This window comes from Hypanus sabinus, chromosome 31 (genome assembly GCF_030144855.1).
Source record: "Hypanus sabinus isolate sHypSab1 chromosome 31, sHypSab1.hap1, whole genome shotgun sequence".
NCBI classification, from domain to species: Eukaryota; Metazoa; Chordata; class Chondrichthyes; order Myliobatiformes; family Dasyatidae; genus Hypanus; species Hypanus sabinus.
Window position 1 is genome coordinate 6,623,578 of NC_082736.1, and position 15,811 is coordinate 6,639,388.

General features: G+C 44.9%; 2 protein-coding genes and 1 non-coding gene across 3 annotated transcripts; all 3 read left to right on the forward strand.

Moving 5' to 3' along the window:
- Window positions 1-253: 253 nt before the first annotated feature.
- Window positions 254-325, forward strand: trnad-guc (transfer RNA aspartic acid (anticodon GUC)). Its single transcript has one exon. It is a non-coding gene; the product is annotated as a tRNA-Asp (tRNA).
- Window positions 326-10,020: 9,695 nt separating this feature from the next.
- Window positions 10,021-10,396, forward strand: LOC132383805 (histone H2B 1/2-like). The gene has a single exon (XM_059955012.1). It carries the CDS (start codon window positions 10,022-10,024, stop codon window positions 10,394-10,396), a length of 375 nt encoding a protein of 124 aa, XP_059810995.1. The 5' UTR covers window position 10,021.
- A 1,015-nt stretch (window positions 10,397-11,411) lies between these two features.
- LOC132383782 (late histone H2A.L3-like) lies at window positions 11,412-11,875 on the forward strand. The gene has a single exon (XM_059954987.1). The coding sequence runs from the start codon at window positions 11,412-11,414 to the stop codon at window positions 11,793-11,795; it is 384 nt and encodes a 127-aa protein (XP_059810970.1). The 3' UTR covers window positions 11,796-11,875.
- The last annotated feature ends 3,936 nt before the right edge of the window (window positions 11,876-15,811 follow it).

Sequence of the window (15,811 nt, forward strand, 5' to 3'; positions counted from 1 at the left end):
GGCATTACGAAAGCAGAAACATAAATGTATAACGGTGATGAAAATGTTGATTGGAAGACGGAGTTGGGCTGGAATGAGAGCACCTGGTTTGGTAATCCTAGAAGATAATAGGTGACTGAATGGCTGGAGAAAAGTGAGACTCTGCTGTGGGAAGGACACGTGTGAAAGGCTCCAGTATCGCAGCGACCAAACATCAAGATGATTCTGTTCACCGTGGTGTGTTCTGACACGTGCATAAAATGAGGGTATGAATTCCTCGTTAGTATAGTGGTTAGTATCCCCGCCTGTCACGCGGGAGACCGGGGTTCAATTCCCCGACGGGGAGTTACAAATTTTACTGCATCATTCAAGGGGAATTTTGAATTAAGACAAATTTAAAGTAACAAAGAATTTGTGTTTAAGCTGAATCAGTTCATTCGGCATTGGCAAGGTGGAATATAGTTCGGACTGCTGTGAGCCCGGGACAGTAGAGCATCCCAGCAAGGAATGAAGCTAATCGGGGGCGGGGGCGGTGGGGGGGAGTTCATTATAACAGAATCACTCAGTACAATTGAGGGGTTCAGACTTCACTGTTAACCCACCTTCCGTATGTATGGGCCCCGTAAAACACACTCAAAAACTCGAGCGTTTAGTACCAACATGCGTTCATAAGTAAGGGTCATGTTCTTTGAGTGGAACAGGAGCTGTGCCGCCTCATCTTTGACATGAGGTGCACAAACCACGTATCCACTAACATTGTTTCCAGCATCATATCAGGCGAAAAAGCCATCAAGGCCAAAAACTGAGACACCGGCTTACATCAGGAGGCATTTTACAGCGGGCAGAATTACAATTGTACAAATTCTACAGTACAGTTTGGGAAAGGATTATTTAAAGTAAACTTGGTCTATGGTGTTTGTGGCGGCTGAGGGTGAAACTGACTGTTATCAAAGTTGCTTTGGCGCTGAGGGCATCTTTGAACTCAGTGGCGAGACTGCCAGTAACTGTCCTCCGCCTTCTCCCCATGTTTCCTGAAGTGAATCAAAGAACTGCAAAATCCATAAATTAGAATAGCTGTTTTTTCCCCCTCTAAATAACACTATACAATGTTCAGAACAAAATAAATACCAGTCACAAGTGGGTGACAAGTCAAATGCATTTAAAGCAGGTAACGTTCAAACAAAATTTAGAATGAAATTGTAAACAGCTTTAATATAGTAATGATGAGCAACAATGTGGTCACAATCATCTTTATTAAATATAAAACAGAATACAAGTTAAAATAACATTCAAATCATACAGGGCAGCTGTCACAATATTTTTATACAACGGTCAATATTAATGAGACAATGGTAGAGCAGTCCAGGGAGTCTCCAGTCCTCACACAAATATTATCCACTCCCTTAACAGCTTGAAACATTTGATTTCATCTGAAATTATTGTAAACCACTCAGAATTTTACTTACCTCTTTTCATCTAACACAAGTAACAATCTACATTTCCTTTAACCTGGACTCACTTAATCATCATTTGCAATAACATTCATTACAATCGAGTAAATCTGTGTTTTTTCTGAAATACTTTGTTTATCTACTTTACAAATTTATTATGGTGCCCAGCTGCTTTTTGTGCAATGCGGTGTATCATATGTCACTCTGGAGTGTGAAGGAAACATTTCAGTATAACATGACATTTTAGTTCAAAGTGCATAAAAGTCTCCATATTGCTCATCCTCCCATCGAGCTTTTGAGAGATTTACACCAGCCTCATCAAGATCACAGGAGACACTACTGGGGTGGGCTTTGTTGTAACTGTACCTGTGGGGGGCAGGGGTAAAACAGGTTCCTACTACTTCCTACTCAGACATTAGTAAGAGTTGTGTCTTGTTAAACATGGAATAGTACAGCACATTACAGGCCTTTCAGCCCACAATGTTGTGCCGACCCTCAGACCCTGCCTCCCATAAAACCTCCCCCCATCTTAAATTTATCCATATACCTGTCTAGTAGTCTCTTAAGCATTGAGATAGACTCGATTACATTTTCCTCTTCTTTCTGACTTTATTCCTCTAACTTTTTTTTCATCTTCTCTGCTCTTACTGTGAGGAGCAACCAATTATTTTTGCATTTCTCTGCAGGTGAACACCACAGGGCACCTGAAAGTTTCCTCTCTCCTTTATCTGTACTTCTGCAAGCACTCCCTTCTTCCATTCCACCCCCTTCTCAACATACTTAATTCTTTCTGCTCCACAATGTACGAATAAACAAGCCACCGAGTCGTCTTAGATGTCCAGTAAGGGACTCTCACGTGACCATTCAGACACACAATCAAGGTACTCACTCATACTTCAGAATTCCCTTTCTTTCGTGCATCTTGGGGTCAAATCCACCCCAAGGCATATGCATGATGACCAATGGGATTCAATCCAGCATGAGGCATCCTCTTTTCCCATCGGTTCATGGGACCTAGCCCAGCCCGAGGCAGCCACAGTTTCCCTCTATTCCCTCAGCTGATTCAAACCCACCTAATGCTCCTTCTTTACTGTTGCAGCCTTCCGACAGTGGACAAAGGTGATGGACTACTCCACACAGGAGGAATTCTGTTTGAGGACCGATTGGCTACAGGGGCTGAATTCCTTTCTCCTGTAAAACAAAGCCAAGGGTTCAGTTTCTCAGAGGAAACTCCATGTTTCCACCATCACCCAGTAGCTGGAATCTGAAAACTCGCACTCGTTCTTCAATCAAACCTTAGTTACCTGTGCACAAGGAGAAAAACATGGCCTCTGAACCAATCTGTTCTCAAGTTTCAACAAAGAAATATCACTTTTTACAGAGTTGTTTATTCAGAGACTGGTAATGACCAAATGGTAATCTCCTCGCCCACCCCCACTCTCCACTTCCCGCAGCGATTGCTCCCTATGTGACTCCCTTGCCCACTCATCCCTCCCGACTGATCCCCCTCCTGGTACTTACACTTGCAAAGTGTCATACCCACCCCTACCCCTCCTCCCTCACTACCATTCAGGGCCCTAAACAGTCCTTCCAGGTGAGGCAAAAATTCACCTGCAATTCTGATGGGGATGTCAACTGTATCCAGTGGTCCCGGTGTGGCCTCCTGTATATCAGAGCAACCTGATGTAGATTGGAGAACACTTCGTCAAGCATCTTCGCTCCGTCTGCCAGGAAAAGTGGCATCTCCCCGTGGCTATTATTTCAATTCCACTTCCTGTTCCCTTTCCAATATGTCAGTCCATCACCACCTCTACTGCCACAATGAGTCCACAAACAGGTTGGAGGAGCAACGCCTTATATTCCAAAAGGGTAGCCTCCAACCTGATGGCATGAAGATCAATTTCTTGCACTTCCACTAATTGCCCCCTGCTCTCCTTGACCATTCCACATTCCTTTTCCTTCTCCTACTTAATCTCCTTACCTGTCCATCCCCTCCTTCTTCCCTTTCTTCCAAGATCTTCTCTTCTCTGCTTCCTCTAGCGCTTCATCTCTATCACCAATCTATTTCCCAGCTCCTTCCTTAGCCCCTCCCCTCTCCCAGTTTCACACATCACCTACCATTTTCACTTCTTCCTTCCCTCCCCCACCTTCGTAATTGGACTTCTCTTCTTTTTTCAAATCATGATTAAGGGTCTCTGCTCAAACGCACATTGAATCTTTACTCTTTATCATAGATGCTGCCCGGCCTGCTGAGTTCCTCCATCATTTTGTGTGTGTTGCTTTGGATTTCCAGCATCTGCTCATTTTCTCATGTTTGAAATGGAACTTATTTATGTTCAAATTCCTTATTTGTCTGTTTAATCCACATTGAAACTACGATAATACAGTATAAATAGCCAAAACAATCTGCACATTAAATGCCAATAATAATCCAGAATTAGTAAAGCAACTGTTACATGGCAATCTGTCACCTGAATCATTATCTTGTCTTGGAATGTGAAATGGGTCCATCCCCTGCTGTGCAAAGGGAAGCTCTGCTCTTCGAAGCCCTTTCTTGCCCAGGTTGACTGCACACTACCTGTAAACTATCCATGCCTGAGCAGTAGCTGTACCCTAGCCTTGTTGCAACTTCAGCTGACTCAGCCACTGAAAAGTCAGTCAACCTGGCTCACTTCTCAGAACAGGACAGACCTCCCAACTAGTTGGACCACACACATACTGCTTAAAGAACCCCTTTTAGACATGGCTAACAAATTCTGCCGCATCGAATATTGTGCTCCGTGGAATTCCCAGTCAGTGGTCAATGTTCAAAAGTTTAAAGCACATTTATAACTAAAATTATGCTGACATTATACAACCTTGAGATTCCTCTCCTAACAGGCAGCCATGAAACAAAGGAACATAAAAGGAACAAAACAAAAAAAAAAGAGGACCGTCAAACACTCAACGTGCAGAGAGAAAAAAACATGCAAACAGACAGAGATCCCAAAGTTCAGCGCAGGGCAGAGTAAACATCGTGGAGCAGTGATCTGAACCAATTTGTTCAATCGGATATGGGTGCCTCCTGGAAGAGAGCATTCCTCAGCCTGGACCAGATGGACTGAAAGTTCCATTTTCATGCAGTGTGTCGCTGCAAATCTGAACATTGTTCACTCGGTTTGATGACATTTCAGTTCTTTAAATGACTTGTAATTTCTTCATACATCAGACTCCAGCATCTTGCCCTTAACACTTGTGAAATTAACAGGTCGACAATTACCTTCTGTTGTTTTCTAACTTTCTTGAACAATGGAAGCAGTTGAGGTTTTTCACTCCAGTGGGACCTTCCTGGAACACAGTGTGTTCTGGCAAACAGCAACCTCTACCTGCACTTTCTCTCCAGCCACTTCCCTGTTAAACTCTCGAGTGCAGGTCATTGTGACCTGGTGATGTTAACTTGTAGTCTCATTCGATATTTTTCTCATGATGTTGAGTGTTGTAAGTTATTGCACAGTTTTGAAATGTCAATCAATATATCAGTGAAATGTGTCCCATGTCTCCATATTTGTTAGCTATTGAGGTTCTTGCCAATGGTTCCTGAATTATTCTCAGTCTGTTAGTCTATCTCTAGGCCTTGTCACTATCTGTGCTCTAGGCTTTGATTTAATGTTTCCCTTGACCCCATTGGTCCATCATTCTCCTGAGTCCCTCTGTCTAATTGGGATCAATATCTGCTGAGTGTTATGAACCAGTGGTTTAAACATCCACTACTGTTCATCTGTTGAGCTGTTATGTTCTTATTTTCCCTGTCAACCCCAGGCAGCCCCACCTTCACATCTAATGTAATTGTCCTTAATTATGTTGAGGACATTGGCTGCGGACATGGGTGTTCACCCTCAAATTGTATCTTGAATCCTCCCATGTATTGTTGACTTCTTCAGGTATCCTTGACCACAGGATCTCTTATTAATCCCACACCATCATGTCTGAAATGTCCAGTTCCTGGGTAAGTTCTGTAACATTATGCTGCAGGAAGCAGACTCTGGCCACTCCACAAATTCCTTTTCCTGTGCCAGTTTGATTAGTCTTATCAATGAACAAAGGCACCCTCCTCATTTCACTTTTGCAGACTTGTGTGGAACATTGCATATGCTGGAATACTGAGTTCCCAGTCCCAATCTGCCTGCAACCATATCCCTGGAAACCCTATAGCATCAAACACACTTGTCACAATACAATGCATTTTTCACCCTGTATTTTCACATTCATAAGAAATAGTATATAACTTCAATTCCTACATTTTGCTTATTTTAAAGTAACATTCTTCCTCAGTTGTAATTCTTATTTCACTTCCACAGTGAAGAAATTTGCTTTCAAACTCAACAGCATCTCCTCCACAATTACCATCAGCACTGGTGCACCACAAGGCTGTGTGCTTGGCCCCTACTCTACTCACTCTAAACCTCTGATTGTGTGGCTCAGTACAACTCCAATGCCACATTTAACTTTGCAGATGACACCACTGTTGTTGGATGAATCAAAGGTGGTGACAAATTTGCCATCAGGAGGGAGATGGAAAATCTAGTTGAATGGATCCTCAACAATAATCACTCACTCAACATCAACAAAATCAAAGAGTTAATCATTGACTACAGGAGAAGGGAAGTGCAGGTCTATGTGTCTCTTATCATCAGGGAATTCGAGTTGGTGAGAGTCAGTAACTTTAAATTCCTTGTCGTTATCATTTCAGAGGATCTGTCCTGGGACTAGCAGTAAGTGCCATCATAAAGAAGGCACAGCAGTGACTACTTAGAAGTTTGCCTATAATCAGCATGATATTGAAAACTTTGACACACTTCTATAGATGCACAGTGGAGAGCATCCTGACTGGTTGTTGCATCACAGCCTGATATGGAAACACAATGATCAGGAATGGAAAAGTCTACAAGAAATATTAGATACATCCCAGTCCATCACAGGCAAAGCCCTCCCCATCATCCAGTATATTTACAGGAAGTGCTTCCACAAGCAAACTGCACCCATCATCAACAACATCCTTCATCCACCTCATACCCTCTCTGCACAGCTGCCATCGGGAAGGACGACCAGGAGCCCCAGTTCCCACAGCACCAGGTTCAGAATGAGTTATTACCCTACACAGGTCATGCTCTTGAAACAGAGTAAATAACTTCTCTGAGCTGATTCCATAACTTGCAGAGTCACTTTCACGTATTATACAACTGAATTTTTTTATTTTTCCACTATTTGTCTTCTTTTGCACTGTCTGTCAGTCTTTGCTGTTTATATTTTTTCATCAATTCCATGGTATTTACTTTCCTGTAAATACCTGAAAGAAAATTAATCTGAAGTAGTAACCTTTTACGTCAGAGGTCCCAACACACTAGGCCACTGCTACACCAGGATAAGGAATGCTTATTGTTGTAATGTCGGATCATTTGACTGCACTCCTGATACCTGATACAGACAGAGCCTAAGGAACAAGGCTCCAGAGATCCAGATAACCAAGTGTTGGTCATGAGAGGCAGAGGATCGGTTACAGGATTGCCTTGAGTCAGCAGGCTGAGCCATGTTCATCAACTCAACTAACTATCTGATCGATAAGGCCAGGGTCATTACAGAGTTCATTAAAACATCTGTGGAGGTGTGTGTCCCCACAAAATCACTCAGGATTTCCCAAATCAGAAGCTCTGGATAAGCACTGAGATCCAGAACCTGCTGAGCACCAGATCAGTGGCATTCAAGTCTGGAGATCAGGAGTGTTACAAGAGGTGCAGGTGTGATCTCCAGAAAGCCTCTTGGGCAAGGTGGAGATTCCAGACTAGACTGGAATAAAATAGGGATTCTTGACAGTTGTGGCAGGGTTTGAATGACAGAACCTCCTGCAAAGGTAAATCCTGTGACAAAGGGGACAGCAGACATTTGCTTCCAGATGAGCTCAATGCCTTCATATCTTTGACCTTGATATCTTCAGCCTCACTATCTGGCAGTGTGTGGTAGCCTTCTGCTGGAAGAAAGCTTCAATCATATTGGTGCCCAACAGCAGCATGGTAACTTGTTTAAATGACTATTGCCCAGTGGCTGTTACATCCACGATGATGAAGTGTGTTGAGAGGCTGGTGTTGAAGCATATCAGCTCTTGTCCGAATGGTGACTTGGATCCTCTCCAATTCACCAACTGAAGCAAAAGCAGATGTGTCTCACTGGCTCTTCACACAACTCTGGAACATCTGGACAGGAAAGATGCAAACATCAGGATGCCCTTTATTGATTACATCTCAGCATTGAACACTGTCCTACCCTCAAATCTAATCAGTAAACTCCAAGACTGGGCCTCAATACCCCCGTGTGCAATTGGATCCTGGATTTCCCCAGGTGCAGACCCCAGTCAGTTCAGATTGGCAAAAACATCTCCTCCACAATCTCGATCAGCACAGGAGCACTACCGGGAAGTGAGCTTAGCCCCTCCTCCCCCACCTACTCACTTTTCACCTACAGTATGACTGTGTGGCCAAGTACACTGCCAACACCATTTACAAGTTTGCGTATGACACCACTGTTGTGGGCTGTACCAAAGGGCTGCATTGATCAGCATACAGGAGGGACACCGAAAACTTGGCTGTGTGCCATCATGACAACTCAATGTCAATAAGACCAAGGGACTGATTGTGGCTTCAGGAGGGGAAAACCTGAGGTCCATGTACCTGTAATCAAAGGACGATTAGTGGTGGAAAGGATCAGTAACTGAATTTCTGTGTGTCACTCTTTGAGAACCTATCCCAGACTGATTATATAAAAACTATTGTGAAGAAATCCTAACTGTGTCTCTGCTTCCTCACGGCTCGGAGATTCAGCATGTCATTGTAAACTTTGCCAAACTTCTATATACTTGTGGTGACTGGCTGCATTACGGCCTGGTAACAAACACCAACACCAATCCTACAAACTGTAGTGGATTTGGCCCTGTATATCACTCACAACCACTGAGCACATCAACATGAAACACAGCCGTAGGAAAGCAGTGTCCATCATCAAAGATACTCACCACCCAGACAATGCTCTTTTCTCACTGCTACCATCAGGTAGAAGGTACAGGTACCTCAGGATTCGCACCACCAGGTTCAAGAACACTTACTACCGATCAACCATCAGGGGCTTGAACAAAAGGGGATAGCTACACTCATTTATGGACTCTGTTATATTGTTATTTCATATGTGTTATTTACTTGTTCAAGAGCTGTGAGGTAAAGACCTTGGTCAGACCCCACGGAGTTAAAAACATAGAAACATAGAAAACCTACAGCTCAATACAGGCCCTTCGACCCACAAAGTTGTGCCAAACATGTCCTTACCTTAGAACAAACTAGGATTATCCATAGCCCGCTAATTTCCTAAACTCCATGTATCCATCTAGGAGTTTCTTAAAAGACCCTATCGTCTCCACCTGCACCACGGTCACTGTCAGCTCATTCCATGCACTCAACATGGATAGGAAATTTTGAGAGGGACATGGGCCTAATGCAGGCAGATGGGACGAGTTCAGCTCGACAACTTGGTCGGCGTCGATGAGTTGTACCAAAGGGACGTTTTCAGTTCTGTATAAATCACAAACACCCAATGACACTAAGTTGTATTATTTGATGATATGTCCCTTTGCACACCCAGTTCCCTAACCCAAGAGGTGTTGAAACATGATAATAAAAGGCATCAGCCACTGTGTGGCTCCACTACACTACCCCATCCACCGTAGCCCCACATATCTCACCATACACAATCTACAGCCTTATCTCTCCCAGGCCCACATATACATCCACCAGCCCTACCCTCAAACCTAATCCAGAGGTCCAAGGGGACACACAGCCCCACAAACACGATGATTAGTGTCAGGAGGAGGAAGATCCAATAAAGGCAAGTGTTGGCCCTGGTGAATGAAGGCATGGGTCAGATCAAAGTGGCAGCGTTGCGTGACTCTGAATCGAGAGTGACGAGATGAAGAAGCACAAGAGGGTGATTCTCCCACTGCCTGCATAATCTCTTTGTTATTTTGATTTTGTTCTGATAGTTCTCTGTCTATTTGAATATTTTGGTATAATTAATATTTAATTCCAGTGTTTCTTGTCAATGTTGTGTCTGATGCAATGTGTCTGTGATGCTGCTACAAATTCGTTGTTCCTCTCACCTGTGCATAAATAAACTCGATTTGAACTTTACATTGAAATGTCCAAATCTCTCCTTCGCTCTGCTGCTGCCCTGTGTCATGAACTGAACATCTTAGTGTTTAATTTAACAACATTTCATCTGATTTAATTTTCATTCTGCTTTTGAAATTTGCGTTTCACTTTTCAATGTCAGCCCGCACCCCCGCCTGTCTCTGCCCTTCTGTACTTCCTCCCGCATTAAACGACAGCGGTAACCGCCACACATTGGCGCCGCTTCCCATCCCCCAGCGTTCCGATTGGTGATTCCCTTCTCCAAACAACCAATGGAAATGCTCTGCATTCCCATCCTCATTAACATTCCACTTTGGGCGCTGCCTATTTAATCCGCGCTCCGGACAACTTCTGCTTATTATTGTATTTGAAACCGACGAGGAAATGCCTGATGCACCGAAACCCGCTCCCAAGAAGGGCGCCAAGAAAGCTCTGTCCAAACCGGCGAGCAAGTCTGGCAAGAAGCGCAAGAGGACGAGGAAGGAGAGTTACGCCATCTACATCTACAAAGTGATGAAGCAGGTTCACCCCGACACCGGCATCTCCTCCAGGGCCATGAGCATCATGAATTCATTCGTGAACGATATTTTCGAGCGCATCGCGGGTGAGGCTTCCCGCCTGGCCCATTACAACAAGCGGTCCACCATCAGCTCCCGGGAGATCCAGACCGCCGTGCGCCTGTTGCTGCCCGGGGAGCTGGCCAAGCACGCCGTGTCCGAAGGGACAAAGGCGGTGACCAAGTACACCAGCTCCAAGTAAAGCTGTCCAGTGAGATGATCGAAAACACAACGGCTCTTTTAAGAGCCACTCACAATTTCAATGAAAGAGTTGTATTAGCATTTGGGTATTAAATTACACATATTTTGTCTGGTGACTTCTACAAGAGCGAAATCACGGTTGGAATAAGCTCCCACTGAACTGACAAGGAATTGTTACCCCCGCACCCCCCCCCCCCTTCCCCATCAGTCCGCCCACTCGGTATCCATGCCAAGCGGAGGATTGCTGCCGTTTTATTTGTGGGTTCGGGGTTTATTGGTTTTAGCTGGGTAACTCAATCTCATTTCAACTCGAGCCTGAAAGACCCCATGACTCTTTCATATGGAGAAGTGTTGACAGTCCTTCTGCTTATAGATGCTGCCTGGCCTGCTGTGTTCCACCAGCATTTTGTGTGTGTTTGAATTTCCAGCATCTGCAGATTTCCTCGTGATGGCTCTTTCATATAATAACTTTATAAAATTGCAGACTAGACGCTGGTCAAAGTTTGAGAACAGCCGTTTTCCATAACCTTATAACGTTCACACAGGGACCGACCGCAGGCAGAAGCTGAGGGTCAGTTTTATTCGGTTCCATTACGGGTTGAAAGAAATTAGAGAATTGAGTTCCCAGACACTCCAATATCAACTACACTTAAATCAAATGTGTCCGGTTTCAGTAACAGAGGGAAATGCGAAGACCCAATCTTAAAACTGACCTGCAATTACTTAACTTGAAATTAAATTTGAACAATAGATTTATTTTTTGGCGGTTTTTTTTTCCAGATTTCAATGCACTTTGGGGAGGAGACGTTTATTTTTCCCGCTTCTACTTTTACGGACTGCTGATTGGTGATTAAGGCAGTTCTTCGATTGGGGCATTTCTCTTCACCAATGAGAATAAGCAGGATCACACCAATCACAAACATCAGTTTGCATTCTCAAAGAGGGAATAAAAAGTGCGAGTTGGGGCGGGGTGAACATTCCTTCATTCTCACTGGAGTAATATCCTGACTGTGAAAATGTCTGGACGTGGAAAAGGCGGCGCTGGCAAAGCTCGGTCCAAGGCCAAATCTCGTTCGTCTCGGGCTGGACTACAGTTCCCGGTCGGCCGGGTTCACAGACTCCTAAGAAAGGGCAACTATGCTGAGCGGGTGGGTGCCGGAGCCCCGGTCTATCTGGCTGCTGTGCTCGAGTATCTGACGGCCGAAATCCTCGAATTGGCCGGCAACGCGGCCCGGGACAATAAGAAGACCCGCATCATCCCCCGACACCTGCAGCTGGCCGTCCGCAACGACGAGGAGCTGAACAAGCTGCTGGGAGGGGTGACTATCGCTCAGGGCGGTGTGTTACCCAACATCCAGGCCGTCCTGTTGCCCAAGAAAACCGGCGCTGCCAGTAAGTGAAGCGACGTAAGCTGAATCTATTTACCCAAAGGCTCTTTTCAGAGCCACTCACAATGTCTGTGGAAGGGCTGAGCGGCGGGTGCTTTCCGTCCCTTTGATATCCTGCATCCGTTAGTGTCTCGACCTGTTTCTTCCGCGAATAAACCTATATAAATCTGCACAGAAACCTGTTCGTTTCAGTCCCGGCTCGTTTTCCCTTCTCAGCCGACCGAATGCAGCTCTCTCCCCTTGCAGAGAGTCAGCGTGTTCACTGGGTGCAGAGTAGTGAAACGAACTTCCGGAGTCAGCCCCGGGAGGGAAACTCCACCCTGTCACATCAAAACTATCTCGTGCAGTTTTAGGACGGAGAAAACTGTTGCTTCTCTAAAAGACCCTGGGGAGTGAACAGTTTCTGCCTACCCATCCCTAGAAGATGTCCCATTGATCCATGAAACTGGCACTCTGTCCCCTGCACCAGCTCCTGAGCCACACGTTCATCACTGGAATCTCTCTATATCTCCCCCCACTAACAAGTGTCACTGGGAGTAATACAGAGCTTACTACTTTTTAGTTTCTGTCTGATTTCTCTAAACTGACTGCACAGGACACAACCCTCCGTATCCCTACGCTGCTATTACCAACACGCACCGTCCACCACGATGTCCGGCTGCTCAGCCTTCCCTTTGAAATGTCCTGCAGCTGCTCCGACACCATCGGACCAGAAGACGCAGCAGCAGAAGTAGGCCATTTGGCCCATCCTGTCTGCTGCCCCATTCTGCCAGGACTAAGAGATCATGACAGATCTCTTAACCCTCTCAAACACTCTTATCCCCCCACCCCCCCCCCCCCCACACACACAATCGAGAACCTCCACATTAAATGTACCCAATGAATTGGTCACATCCGTCTGTGGGGATGAATTCAGAGTCAGGAGCAGAATCAGGTTTATTACCACCGGCAGGAGTCAGGAAATTTGTTAATTTAGCAGCAGCAGTTCAATGCAGGACATGATAATATAGAAAGAATAAATACATTACTGTATATATGTATATGGATATGAATATTAAGTGGATTTAAAATAGTGCAAAAACAGAAATATTATAAATTATATTTACAATACATCTTCAGCGGTTTTTGGGTGTTTTAAAGTGACAAACCAAATATCTTCACGCTCCTGATGAAATATACATGCTGTCGTGCCTTCTTTATACTGTAGCTGCATCAATAGATCCTCAGAGATATTGACACCCAGGAACTTAAAATTGTTCACTCTGTCCACTTCTGATCCCTGTATGAGGATTGGTTCGTGTTCCCTCGTCTTACCCTTCCTTCAATCAGCTGTTTTGTCTTACTGACATTGAGCACAAGGTTGTTGCTGTGACACCACTCAACTAGCTGGTATATCCCACTCCTGTATGTCCAATCATCTCCGTCTGAGATTCTACTATCAATGGTTGTATGAGGCATATTTATAGATTGCACTTGAGTGAGATTTCTTCACATTGTCATGGGTTTAGAGAGAGTAGAGCAGTTGGCTAAGCACACGTCCTGGAGGTGCACCAGAGCAGTGTTGATCTTCAGAGGAGAGGAGATAGTTGAATTTGAATTGACTTTATTTCTGTCATCCTTCACATACATGAGGTGTAAAAATCTACGTTATGTCTCCATCTAAATATGCAATGTGCAATCATAGTGATTTATAATAATTGATAATAAATAGAAAAGCCAGTGTAACAGAGAGGTCCCCTCAAATCAGCGTGAGTTAATCAGTCTGATGGAAGGAGCTGTCCAGAAGCCTGTTGGTTCTGTCTTTTGTGCTGTGGTACCGTTTCCTGGATGGTTGCTGCTGGAATAGATTGTGCTTGGGGTGACTGGGGTCCATGATGGTCCCTCGGGCCCTTTTCTCACACCTGTCTTTGTCAATGTCCTGAATCATGGGAAGTTGACAACAATAGATGCGCTGGGCTGTGCTGCAATTAAGGGAGGTACTGTTCCCATACCAGGCAGTGATGCAGCCGGTCGGGATGCTCCAAATTATGCCCCTGTAGAACGTTCTTAGGATTTGGGAGGTGAACGAGGCGCTGTTGTGCTTTTTTCACCATACAGCAGGTACGTACAGACCACGTGAGATCCTCGGGTATGTTGATGCCGAAGAATTTAAAGCTGTTTACCCTCTCAACCCCAGATCCATCGATGTCAATAGGGGTAAGCCCATCTCCATATCTCCACACAATCTGTGTGAATTATCACTAATCCGCACAGACTGTGGTTTCCCGGTTGGGAAGTCGAGGATCCATTTGCAGAGGGAACAGGTTCCGTAGCTTATTGATCAGGACTGTGGGAATGATGGTGTTAAACGTTGAGCTCTAGTCAATGAGCAACATCCTGACATAGGCTACACAGATTCACTGCTCTTTACTACGGAAATTGCTCCTTATCTTTGTTCTAACAGTATGTCCTAGTATTGTGAGGCTGTGCCCTGTGTTCCTAGACGGCTCCACTATCGGAAGCTCCCTCCCCACTCCATTCTAGGCCTTTCAATATTTGATCTGTTTCAATGAGATTCCCTCGTTCTTCTAAAGTCCAGAGACAACCGGACCAGAGCCATCAAACAATCCGCGTGCATTAACCCTTTTATTGCCAGGATCTTTTTTGTGAACTTCCTCTGGACCCTCTCCGATGCGAGCATGTAGCTTTTTAGATAAGGGGCCCAAAACAGATCACAATACTACAAGTGTGATCGGACCAATGCTTACATCCTTGCTTTTGTATTGTAGTCCTCTCAAAATGAATGCCGACATTTGGTTTCCTTACCACTGACTCGACTGGGAAGTTTATCTTTAGGAAATCCTGCACATCTGAGACGAACCTGACCCCAGTACCCAGGAGGCGACACACCATCGTGTCATCTCTGTGGCTGCCACAGAATCTCCTGCACATCCACTGTACTGTGAGTCTGCTGTCATCACTGCTCTGCTTGACGTTTCCTCCCACGGAGCATCGGTCTGGGGTCTCAGTACCACCGACCTGGCGGGCTGCTGTCTCTGGTTTGTCATCCCAGGGGTATCCTAAGGAGTCTACTTGTTGCTGAGTGTCACGGCCACAGGGAGACATTGCACCGCGTGTCTCTTCCCCTTTCCGTCATGGTGGTCACCCAGCAATCTGCAGCCTGATGTCGGTTGTGACCAACTCATGAATCTCTGGTCTCAGCATCCTGGAAACTCTCGGTCTGTCCATCTCCATCTTCATTTCCTTCACACGGTCAGTCAGGAGCTGCACCTCGGTGCTCTTCCCTCATGTGAAGTTATCGGGGACACTGAGTGACTCCCACATCCTGAGGTGGAGCATGTCACTGCCGTAACTGTAATTCCAGCCACTCTGATGGGGAGAGGAATTTCAAAGAAATCCTCTGACATTTGACTTCCCAGAGTACACCGACTTATCTCCCATTTCTCTGCCTACATTTCCAGCCGTTCTATGTTCTGCTGAATCCTTTGGCAACTTTCCTCACGATCCATAACTGCAGCAGTTTCTGTGTCTCTGCAGACCAACAAATCAGCTCTTCTTCATTTTCATCCAAATCATTTCACAAAGAGTAGAATTCCTTGTGGGCCCCTCTGTTCACAGGTGTCCAGTCAGAATCACACCCCTCAACCATTACCTTCTGTGTTCTCTGACCAAGCTGCATTTTGAATATACTTGCTGTGTTCTCGCTCGGGTGTAATGAAACGCCAAATGAAACGCCGAGATAAACCGTAGTCAATGTAAACAAGGTCGCAGTAAGATTAACCATTTACTGTTCACTCTTCACATTAACGTATGGTGCAAACTATTGATAAAACAATACAAGATTGATACAGTATTTGTTCCCTTCTTGATATCACATTTACATTGTAAATACTTGTAAAAGTAAACTACACCTACATTTCATTAAAGTGCAGCATACAGTCAGAATCTACCTACGCCATGGACCATTTTAAATACACTTCAACACAAACTATCCGCAACTCTTTAACTAACGAAAACATAAACCTCAT

Excerpts from the sequence above, each read along its gene's own strand:
- LOC132383782 (XM_059954987.1), top strand. The coding sequence starts at position 11,412 with ATGTCTGGACGTGGAAAAGGCGGCGCTGGCAAAGCTCGGTCCAAGGCC.
- LOC132383805 (XM_059955012.1), top strand. The coding sequence starts at position 10,022 with ATGCCTGATGCACCGAAACCCGCTCCCAAGAAGGGCGCCAAGAAAGCT.